The 11168-nt window shown below is 43.1% G+C and overlaps 1 protein-coding gene across 1 annotated transcript; it reads right to left on the bottom strand.

Annotated features, from left to right (window-relative positions):
• Nucleotides 1-1373: 1373 nt before the first annotated feature.
• On the bottom strand, nt 1374-6382 carry lig4 (ligase IV, DNA, ATP-dependent). The gene is made up of 3 exons (XM_035635642.2): nt 6283-6382; nt 2895-4965; nt 1374-2147 (listed from the first exon to the last, which is right to left on the bottom strand). The coding sequence occupies exons 2-3, from the start codon at nt 4955-4957 to the stop codon at nt 1478-1480; spliced, it is 2733 nt and encodes a 910-aa protein (XP_035491535.2). The 5' UTR covers nt 4958-4965; nt 6283-6382; the 3' UTR covers nt 1374-1477.
• Nucleotides 6383-11168: the final 4786 nt, after the last annotated feature.

Raw genomic sequence — 11168 nt, 5'->3', positions numbered from 1 at the left:
TCTTAAAAAAAGGGGGGGGGGGGTATAATATATACTGAGCAATTAAATCATTTGTAGTTTAGACTGTTTTATTTTGAAATGTATAAGAGCTGAGTTTATTGTAGCGTGTATTCTGGCTGACTTGACTCTGGACCAATCAGACAGGTTGGTGCTCAGCTGATTTCGGGCTCTCAGGCAAGATGCATCTCAAGAAAAGGAGCCGGTTTCCTCTTTTAAACATCAACACGTTTACATGTTTCAGACCGTTAAAATCGAGTGTGCTTCACAAGAACAGGTCGTTTTCATTTCAACAAATAGGCCAAACGTCAAACTCATCTGACTATTCCCTGGAGAGGTCACAAAGCAAAAAGGTTGAGGGCAATAACATTAGCTAACTTTCAGCAGCTGCTCGCACTGCTACTGTTTTCATTTCCTGATTCAGTGGAACTGATGATCTGCTCCTCTCCTCCTTCAGAGGAGCAAGCAGTTGGACCTTTTTAAAAACTAACAGCTGACAATACTTAAAACTCAAAAATACTATACTATAGTTGAGTACATCTAATTAAAAGCTTGTCGGTCAAACGCTCACTCTGCGTCACCTTGAAATAATTACAGCGTGGGCACAGTGGGAAGAAAATTTTTCTATCAACACTTCATACACGTGTGTCATTTTGAACAAGCGGGCATAACTTTTATCATCTAAAATGCTGGCCACACGTCACGAAGGCAGAATTCTAATAAATCTGTTCAACAATGATGGTAAAAAGTGCGAAACTCAATGAGATCAATTATTGCAACATTATGACTAGGGAACAGTTGCCTCGCCACTATATTTGACAATATATTCATGCGGCATTTGCGCACAACAACAATGCACGGGACACCACATGCAGCTACCTGCACCCTCGAGGCCATGATGATGAAGGTTATAACATATCAGTCGGTCCCAAAGGCATATTGATGACATTTTTGAAAGGCAGAAAAGGAAAGGGAACGCGTTTGTCGAAGGGCCTTGAGCTGAACCAGTTTCGACATGCACCTGTGGTGCCCCCTCCGTCTCTCTCTCTCTCTGCCAGCTTGTGTTTCAACATCTCCTTTTCCAGTAAATGTTTTACCAACTGCTCAGATTTTAAAAAAGACAAGAAAAAAGAAGAGGAATTAAGGTCTGAAATTGAAAACCTAAAAATGCTATTCTTTTACATTACCTGCAAGTTCAACTTTCAGAGCTGAATAAACAATCATTGCTTTCCTGACTTTTTTAAGTGACTCTTGATTAAAACAATCACTATATATATATATATATATATATATATATAATTCTCTTATTTCACCTTTAATGATTATTGTGAATTTGACAGTTTGGAGTTTTTAATTGTTCAGATTTCATCAAATACTTAAAATAAATAAATAACTTTATTAGGAATGAATTAAAAATGCTAGCTCAAAGGAGGATTCCCCCTCTACTGTCACCTCAAGTCAGTTATCACAAGAAGACTCTTCACACCAAGTAATCGTTGTCATTAATCAGATAGCCTGCTTTGATTGAATCCGTCACCCATGATTCTCTTACAATCTTAAACTTCCTCCTGAACCCTCGCCTCAGAGTCCTCAAATCCAGAACTCTTGTTTCTACGGCGACAATGACATGAGAGACGCCCTCCTCCAGCTTCTGCACGACTGTCCCACCGTGGTAGCGAAACTCCAGCGCCCTGATGTCCAAACAGGTGGCGGGTGCAGCGGTTCCAGCGTCTTCCCTGTCGGCACCGCTGTCCATGTAAACCCTGAAGGGTCTGAACATGCTGGTGGGAAGGTCGCCCCAGCTGTAACGCTGCTCCACCTGCTCTACTCTCACGGCCGCCTGCACGTCCCCACTGCGCATCCGGCCAAACACATCTCGCAGCCGCCGCTCGTCCGTGTCAACAAAGTAGCTGTCGCCGTAGCCGTCGTACTCCTTCGCAAAGTGCTCGCGGGTGGACGGTGACATGTGGATCATGTGGTGTGGTTGCCACGGGACCACTTCCTTCTGGTCCAGGCACTCCAGCAGCCAGGAGGCCCACACCATGTCGTGCTGGTTGGACAAGATCAGGTTTTTGACGCGCATGTTCTCCACGCCGGCGACCACGCAGTAGGTGTCCCGTCCAGGGTTTTGTACCACGATTCCTCCGCACCTAACATGGAGATGACATTTATTACAGTTGATTGTAACATGATATTCTAATATAAAAGAAATGAAAGACTTGAATTTTTAGCAGATTAAGGCGGAATGAAGTGACGGACTGTTTATGCTTTGTGACCTTTGGATTGCACTGTCACTGAGATAAAAAAAAAAAGAAAAGAAATGTGTCTATATGAAACTGGCTTTAAATAAAACATCCTGCCACAGCACGGCTATCAATGACCACAAGGGGGTCGAGGGAAAGTCTCCCTCACTGATATGGATGTGGGGGGAAGTGCCAAAACAGGTGATGTTGCAAAGGCACGTTTAAATGAGGAGGTTTAATTTATATATTAATTTACGAGACCCCTGGGAAAGTTAATACTCCTGAATCACTCATACGCACGAGTTTAGAAAAAAAATCTGTTCGTACCAATGGTTCTCGCATGCAGCCCATTGATTGCAAAGGATTTTGGCCCACGTATTAAAAAACAATGCTTATATTTATTATTATCTTAGTTTGTCCAATTACTTTTGAGCCTCTGAAAATGGAGTGACTATGTATTAAAATCGCTGTGACTTCCTGGATAGTTAATACAATATTTCTGTTTAACTCCTTTTAAGCTGAAAGTCTACACTCAAATTTGACAGGGACATTGCGCTGAAGGATTTTGAATGTTGTTCTGTGTCTGTATTAATCACAGCGCTGAACAAGCTCATCATTGCAAAACAAATGACAAATTCACAGATTCCACTCTACCTGGCTACCCCCGTTTCTAGATCCACCTTGGGATGATCCTCTGTGCCATTTAGGATGCAGAATTCCACATCTTCGAACATATCCGTCTCCTTGGTAACCCCGGAGAGGTCCTGGGGCTTGAAGTGGTCGATGATCCCGACCACCTTCTTGGGCCTCACTACCGGCTTGCGCTTCTTCTTCTGCGGTTCCTCGTCACTGATGAAGAGGTGTCTTGAGGCAAGTTTCCCCGACGCCTTGCTGCGGAACTGATCTAGTTCCGCCAGGGTCATACACTGGTGCCACTCTTTGTCATCGCGGATCTTCTCGATCCTCGGGAAGCGCAGGGTACAGTTGGTTTTGTACATGTCACTCCCAACTATCTCAGCCGCCTTCACTTGGATGATGACTGAGTGGCAGGGTTCGATGTAGGCTTCCGGCTTCTCCGTTCCGCACAGGATGGACGCGGGCGGGTCATTTTTACGGAAAACCTTCCAGTGCTTGGCTAGCTTTAAACCGAGGTCGTACAGCTCCTTCATGGTGTAGCCGGAGCCGATGCGGCAGAGGGTGTGGAAAATGGAAGGTTTCTCGCCGGGCTTTTGACTTTCAGCGACAGCACATAAGAAATGGGACATCATACCGCCCCGTCTCCCTTTCCCCCAGTAGCCCCCAACAATCAGCAAGTCAAGCTCATCCATCAAGCCGTCAACATATTCTGGCTTTATTTTCAGCCACCCTTCCCCCCGTTTGTCAGGTTTGTAGATGGATAAAGGGTCCTTCACCATGATCCCCTCGTCTCTGTTGTCTATGGCATCATTGAGGGCGTTCACCACCTCCTGCATGGTTCTGGCTTCGGTCTTCGGCACCAGGTGTATCCGTCCCTTGAGCGGGGTGAAAACTGTCTCAATGATATCGCAGCGCTTCTTCAGTGTTTCTTTACCAAGTTTTTGGTCGTTGACGAGTAACACGTCGAACACACAGAAACATGTCTGTAACTCAGAGTCGTCCGCCAGCCTCTTTATGTCAAACTTGCTCCCTTTCTGCATGAAGTTCTCTGTGGTCGGGTTGTACGCCATCATCTCACCGTCGAGGATACAGTTAACAACGTGGCTTTTGAAAACATTGTGGATGTAAGGTGTCAGCGAGCCCTCCAGCGGCGATCCCCCAAACTGCTGCGTATACTCGAATGCATTTCGACTGAAGTATTTATACACGTCTCCGTCTTTGTGCAGCTGAATGCGCTCCCCGTCCAGCTTTGTCTGGACGTAAAATTGGCTGTTGCTCATCTGTTTCTCCACATTACGGATGTTAGACACAGCTGCCAACATGGGCTTGAAGGAGGAGAAAAGTCCAATGGAGACGTCGCTTAAAGACACTGACAGGTTGTGAAGCTGCTGGCACACCTTTTTCAAGTCCGTGTTGACGTTGAAGAGCTCAGCAGCATCCGGGTGGTAGACACGGAGAACGGTCTCCCTGCTGATTCCGAGTTTCATGTCCTTCAGGATCATTCTGATGAGCCACTTTTGCTCAAGAGCCGAACTCTGGGTGATGAGGTGCAGCAGATTCTTTTTGACAAGATCCTTCAGCTTGCCAGCGTTGTTGGCAGCCACCGAGTCCAAAAAGTCATTGACTTCTTTGATGCTGAGGTTTCCCTGGCTGGTGCAGCGTTTCTTCAGCACAAAGTACGCCATGCCGGCAAAGTCTCCAGCTTCTCCTTGGGAAATAGTCGGGGCTCTATAGTTCAGAAGTTTATTGGCCTCTGGGCCATTCTTTGGGAGGCCCAACACGTCGATGTACAGTTTAGCCAACATGCTCTCTTTGATGCCATATGCCATCCGTTCACGTTCAAAAGAGGGAACTATGAGGCGCATGGCTGGGTAGAAAGATTCTGTTATTTTGGTCTTGTCTTTGTGGAGGGCAGAATGAAACTTCCTCCATGACTCGATGAAATCCCCAAGAACCTTGGATTTATCTGGACGGAGTTTAGACTTCTGGATTTTCTCTAAAGTAGTGCACAGGTGAAGGAAAGGAACCTGTGCTGCAACAGATGGCTCATCAGCATCATCGCTTTTGGAGGTTCCCTCCATGATGAAATCTGTAACACATGTCAAAAGGCTCATGTTTACATGACATTACATTCATTTAGCAGACACTTTTTTGTCCAAAGCAACTTACAACAAGTGCATTCAACTAAGATATTACCAATTTTAATTTTTAATTATTATCGAGCAGAAATAATGAGCCATTTAATGAGATAATCAACTTACAGAAAAAATATTCAGCTGTTTTGATAATCAGTAAATAAGTATTTTCAACAACCAAAAAAGCCAAACATTGTTGTGGAGACAGTTTATCAATTGTAAGGATTTGCTGCCCTTGCTTGAAACATATTTGGTTCATGGACTACGGGTTTGATAAAGCAAGCCCTCTAAAAACATCACTTTACTAAGGAAATTATGATTGGCATTTTTCATGATTTTATGCCATTTTAATAGACCACACCGTAAATAGATGAACCAAGAAACAATTTAAACAACGATGAAAATTATCAATAGACTAGGAACATTTAATTTCAGCTCACATGGGAAACTTTTCATACTTTTCAAAATATGATATGGTTTTGCAATATATGCCTACAAATTTCACACTGACTACCCATTTCACACTTTTTTCTCCTCTTCACACTCCTTCAGTTTCTATTTCCAAATTCAACGCAGTAATCCAGTTTATAGCGTCAGCCAGCATTCACACCACAAATGTCTTCAGAAATTGCCTTTTGTAGTTATTATTATTATTATTATTATTATTATTATTATTTTTATTATTATTATTATCATAACACTAACTCTTCAGTTGCGGGATGTTGATACAAACAGGTCAAACTTGAACATGTTCGGACATGTCTCAAACCAACTGTATCTGTTATAACCTGACAGGTTGTTGTTTGTTTTTTTTAGTTTACATAATCAGTAAAAAGAAATTAGCTTTCCATATGATTGACATGACAGTAAATGTTTAATTCTGAACACATATGAAGCACTGTACAAAAACAAGCGCACTGCATTGTGTCTATTAACGAATATTCAAGAGAAAACTACACCTCCGCATAATTTTCAAAATAAAACATCTGCTGTCAGAAGACGTGCGTTATTGTTCGGACGTGTCTGTCCAGATACGTTTTAGGACATTTGCCAACAAACAAGGTCAAATTGGTTTTATGTTTGTAAAGCCAGCTCAATTTGATATTCTGTTCACACACACACACACACACACACACACACAGAATGAATTAACCGTTTCACGCTCACAGCGCTTTCATTTCGATAATAAACCACGGAAGTGTGAGGAGTTATTCTTCACCAACGAAACATACATTCAAAACTGTTAAAGTATAAACATGTTTAGCTGTTACCTTCTCCCTTATGTCGTCCAAAGGAAAAAACTGCTTCGTACACAAACTTCCTTGTTTCTCACGGTAGGGACACGGTAAAGTGTCCCCCTGGAAACAAGAGCGGAACCTTTGTCTTCATCATAAGCTGTCGATTTGTGTTGTTCGTAAACATTACGTTAAACACAGCCAAAGTCACGTCACAATTTTAAGAAGTACATTTTTTTCATTAGTTCTTCATTAGTTATTAGACCTCCTCTTTATGTGAGCATTGTGCTTTGTTGTGAGTACATGTTTATACTTTACCTATTTTGCTCTTTTAATTAGAAAATCTCTGATTTTGCTACATTTCCAATGGTTTTGTTGCCACATCTAATATAATGCAGCAAATGGTAAACTTAATAATGGTAATTAGTAATCTTCCATGCTGACTTTTTGTTTTTGCTCTTCCATTTCCATTTACCATCAGAGGGCGACAGTGAGACGCTGCAGTGATGGGGAGATTCCAGTAAGCCAGGTTGTTTACCATCCTGCGCCTGGACTCCAGTTCAGTCAGTGTCTTGGTGTCTGTGTCCCCTGCCTATCAGAATCCTGAAAACAAGTGTTTTTCATGCAGTTGAAGGATTCATTTAGATGGGAGATTAAGTTGAGCAAGACTGTGGATCGCTCACAACCAGTGACCTGAACCATATGGGGACAAAAAAGTCAGTCTGATGATTATGTAGATCATTAGGTGTTAAGATGAACATCAATCAATCAATCAATGGCAGAATTATCACAGGCCTCTCTTTGATTTTCCTGTTCTGGGACCATTTATGGGCCTATATAAAGGCCGATGGAGAAGCTACCTGTCTAGATTTCAAATATAACTGTATCACGCCAGTTATCAGCGATCTACTCCTGTAATCCTGAATTTACACAAAGGTTTCCTTGCTGCCACTGACCAACTTATTCTCAGATTGAAGAAATAATTGAAAATAAATAAATTAAACAGACCCATGGGCTTGTTTTGCCTCATCAGAATCCCAAATTAGGTGACATTTATTGCTCTCTTTTACCTCCAGGAGGCACCATGTGTCTGTGCAGCGTACGGGCAGCACAGAGACCTAAAATCACATGACAGCCAGGATTGTTTACTTCTTTGCTGCTGCAGTGAAGGATCCTGGGATATGTGTGTGTGTGTGGGGGGGGCGGGGGGGCAGCAGTGAATCTGCAGTGTTTTTAATTTCCCACACAGTGTAGGGCAGTTTTTCACGTCAGTGTACAGTACACTATAGTACAGTTTATTGTACAAGTTCCACATGCACATGCTTATAGGGCTGCAGTGCTGTTTACCACGCATTTTCTGTCACATTCATACACTGCCTTCTCAAGTGTCTTGCCTACTTCTCCAGTATGTTGACAGGGGGAAGCAGGAATCAAACCACCGACCTTGCGGTTAGTGGATGGCCTTTTATATCTCCTGAGGCCACACGATGATGAGTGATGTCGTGCAGGTGGCAGCTTATGACCCCCAGCCCACCAATACTCTCTCTCTCTCTCTCTCTCTCTCTCTCTCTCTCTCTCTCTCTCTCTCTCTCTCTCTCTCTCTCTATCTATCTGCAGTAAATGGCCTGTCATTCTGTGTACAGCAGTACAGCAGGCAGGGGAGCTACGTTACATAAGCCCTGCTGGATGTGCTGCTGCACTGCAACGAGCGGCCACCTACAGGACAGTAAACAACTGACGTCACTGCTTCCGTGGCATGCATCAGCTCGTATCAGGGGGAGAGACAGAATTTGGCTGCGCTACAGAGCTGAAATCCCCCTCAGCACGGCCAATGATTAAGCAGTGCGTCAGCCTCCTCATTCACAGAGAGCTGTTGGTGGCGTGTGGCCGATACACAGAGAAATATGTTTGTCAACATGCTGCCCATTTACACTGACCATACAAGTCAGACTTATTGACAATACTTGTATGACTGAGGTAGGGTTATATTATTTGAAATATTATATTATGCTTCTTATGGTAATATGTATCATCACATATAGAAACATAAAAACTAGGCGAAAGCTAAGATATATAACTGCAGTGTGCATGTTTTCAGTACAGTGTGTACTCACTTGTACAATGCCTAACACTGTATGTGTTCCTAGCAGCTGTTTTATAAACACCAGTGAAGAAGAAAAATATCATCATGCATTCCAATGCTGCATTTGATGTACCACCACCTCAAGGCACGATTGAACTCCTCGCCACATAATCTCACTCCAATGTCTGGGGAGATGAGAGCAGGGAGATCCTGCTCTCTTAAATTGCAGCAGACAAAACATGCTGGGCTTTTGAGTCAGACAATACCACAGGACGGTATCCTGTAAACTGCGACTAAAATTAGATCGGCGTCACACGATCTGTCCCCTCTCTGCTTTAAAAACAAAAAAAACTTTTTTAAAGCTGTCTATCTCTCTGTCTCCCTCCTTCACTCTTTGTCATAACATGCTGTGTCATAACAGCTCTCTCGCCCTCCCTCTGCTGCTATGGAACGAATTTGAGAGAAAATCCTTGACGTTCCCGTCAGACACCCAGCCGACCTGTGCAGTGGTCTTGCTGGGTTACATCATGCGGAATAATATAAGCGGATCGAAAGATAGCCATTGCAGCCCTTCGGTGACCCCGACTCAGCCTTGGTTTGGCTTAGAGCATGAGATAACAGCCCCCTGCATCAGTACAGTAAAGCAGATGGACTAAGAGAGAAGGTCAGGGTTATGAGTGGTGAAAAGTGCACTAAAGATAGGTCGAAGCAATGAGGTTTCTGATATTAATAACTAGATATCAGACCTTATCTGTTAGAGACTTATTATGCATATATATTTTGGGTTCATCTGGGGTGGCCAAAATATCATAGGACAGTTTCCAGCACGTTTGGAAAAATATCGACTGTACTTTTTTTGAGACATTTTTACACACACACGGTGGCAGTGGTGAAAACAATACCATTTGCTGGCAACACCACGTGCAGATGCCGCAAATTTCGGGGTGGGGGTGGCAGTGGCCATGGTTGTTATTTTTTTAAATGGGTCATATAGACAAAGAGTGTTCCATGTGCTCTTGGCTGCCGGAAAAACATGCACTTGTAGTTTTTGGCATTTGTAGTACACTGTATGGCCAGGCCTCCCTTCCATTGAGGTTTTGTTATTGATCGCTGTATTTTGAACTTTGTGATTGCTGTGATCGCTCTCATTATCAGAGCGATTTTGTTGAACTTGGTGATTGATAACTTCGCAATAAATGCTCCCATCCAGACCCACACCTCCACTCACTGTTAAACATGTCATATTAGAAGCCTAACACACACACACGGTACGAGCAGCCACAGAGAGAAGGCAACAAGACCGCACCCCTCTGATGCGTCTTATGCAACATTATACTATCACCAGCATTGCTTTGAGATATGGAACTCTGCTCAAAAACAGCTTGTTACATCACAATCAAATTAATGACATTGCAATGTTCTGTTCTAAGGGAGTGTGACACCATTCGTAACTGATGGTCAACGAGTGCACTGCTATTTCAACACAAAGGCATCCGTTCAGATAATTCGTTCCCCCTTGAAATTTTAACGACATGGCAGGATGGATTTGTGGGACTATTTGGAAAAAAAGTACACACACGCTCTTGTTTTATACTCTTCACTGGTTTTCACTGGTGTGTGGTGCCAATCTGAGACACTTGACGGTTGGCTTGTCTGTTAGTGCAGCTAGCAGAGCAATGTCAGAGTAGGAATTAATACCAATGTCTTTCATTTATAGTTCAGCATCAGATTTCAACCAGCGATTGGCACCCCCAACACTACATGGGAATATTGTATGTTAAAGTCCCCCTCCACTCAAAAAAGGTGTTTTTCTTCTGTTTCTGTCCACTAAAATGTCTGACATTGCTTGACTTCTGCAGTAAAACATAATTGGAGATGATGGGGTGCCCTGTATGTTTGAATATATTAGCTATACATTTCAACTTTTGTTTTGATGTGAAACATGCAAATGAGTTATTTCCTTGGATCAGAAAACACTTGGCCATTTCACCAACAAAGAGCTTCCTGACACTCCATTGGCTCCTTAAGCTTTGGCTCTCTCCTCGGTGAACAAAAAAAGTGCCAAGTGCATGTTTTTTGGGGGTTGACAACTCTACTCAGCTCTACTCAAAACACGCCATTCGGACATGTCTTGTTCAGTCATGTCAGCATGAGGCACGACATGAGTTGTTTGGATGATCTCTTCTTGGCTCCAGTTGTGTTTTTGGGGTCTCTTGCACGGCGTTTTTTTCCCGGATTTGGTTTTAAGGTTTTGAGCAAAGCATCTTTGCGTGCCACGTCTCCACGTTAAGCCCCTCCGAATGTGTGTCTCCCTCTGACTCTGGCCTGTTCTGTAAGCTTTAGCCTGATGGCTGGCGAATTTGATGGATGATTTACTTGGCTGCCGTGCACGCAAACATGCCCCCGGTGTAACCTTGGTGGGTTGTTGCTGTGCTGCTTACCAAGATTCCTATAGGCACCAACCTATCCCCAATAATAGGATTGGGTCCACTTAAAACTCCTGCTGGTGAAAAGTTCATATGGTTCATATGCTCCTCCATGCTGCAAAGATTATTTTACTAGTACCAGCTCATGGGAAGGTGTAGTAGTAATTCCAATAACCACAGTTTTAGCTCTGGTCTTGAATAAACCTTTATAATCTTACGGTCAAATAAAGCACCACTGAGCAGCAAAATAAGTATGAATTTCAGTTAATTATCTTGCTGAAATATATAGTTTTGAAATGTTGTTTAAAGTATGCTGAACTGGAACTGTACATACAAAGAAAAAATGGTTGCAACACATCTATTATTGTGTCTAGCAGTGGACCTATACAGCACACATGGTCTTCATGTGTGCA

Source organism: Scophthalmus maximus, chromosome 1 (assembly GCF_022379125.1).
Source record: "Scophthalmus maximus strain ysfricsl-2021 chromosome 1, ASM2237912v1, whole genome shotgun sequence".
Lineage (NCBI taxonomy): Eukaryota > Metazoa > Chordata > Actinopteri > Pleuronectiformes > Scophthalmidae > Scophthalmus > Scophthalmus maximus.
Note: the sequence above shows the minus strand (reverse complement) of the source record. Positions and strands in the feature narration are given on the sequence as shown.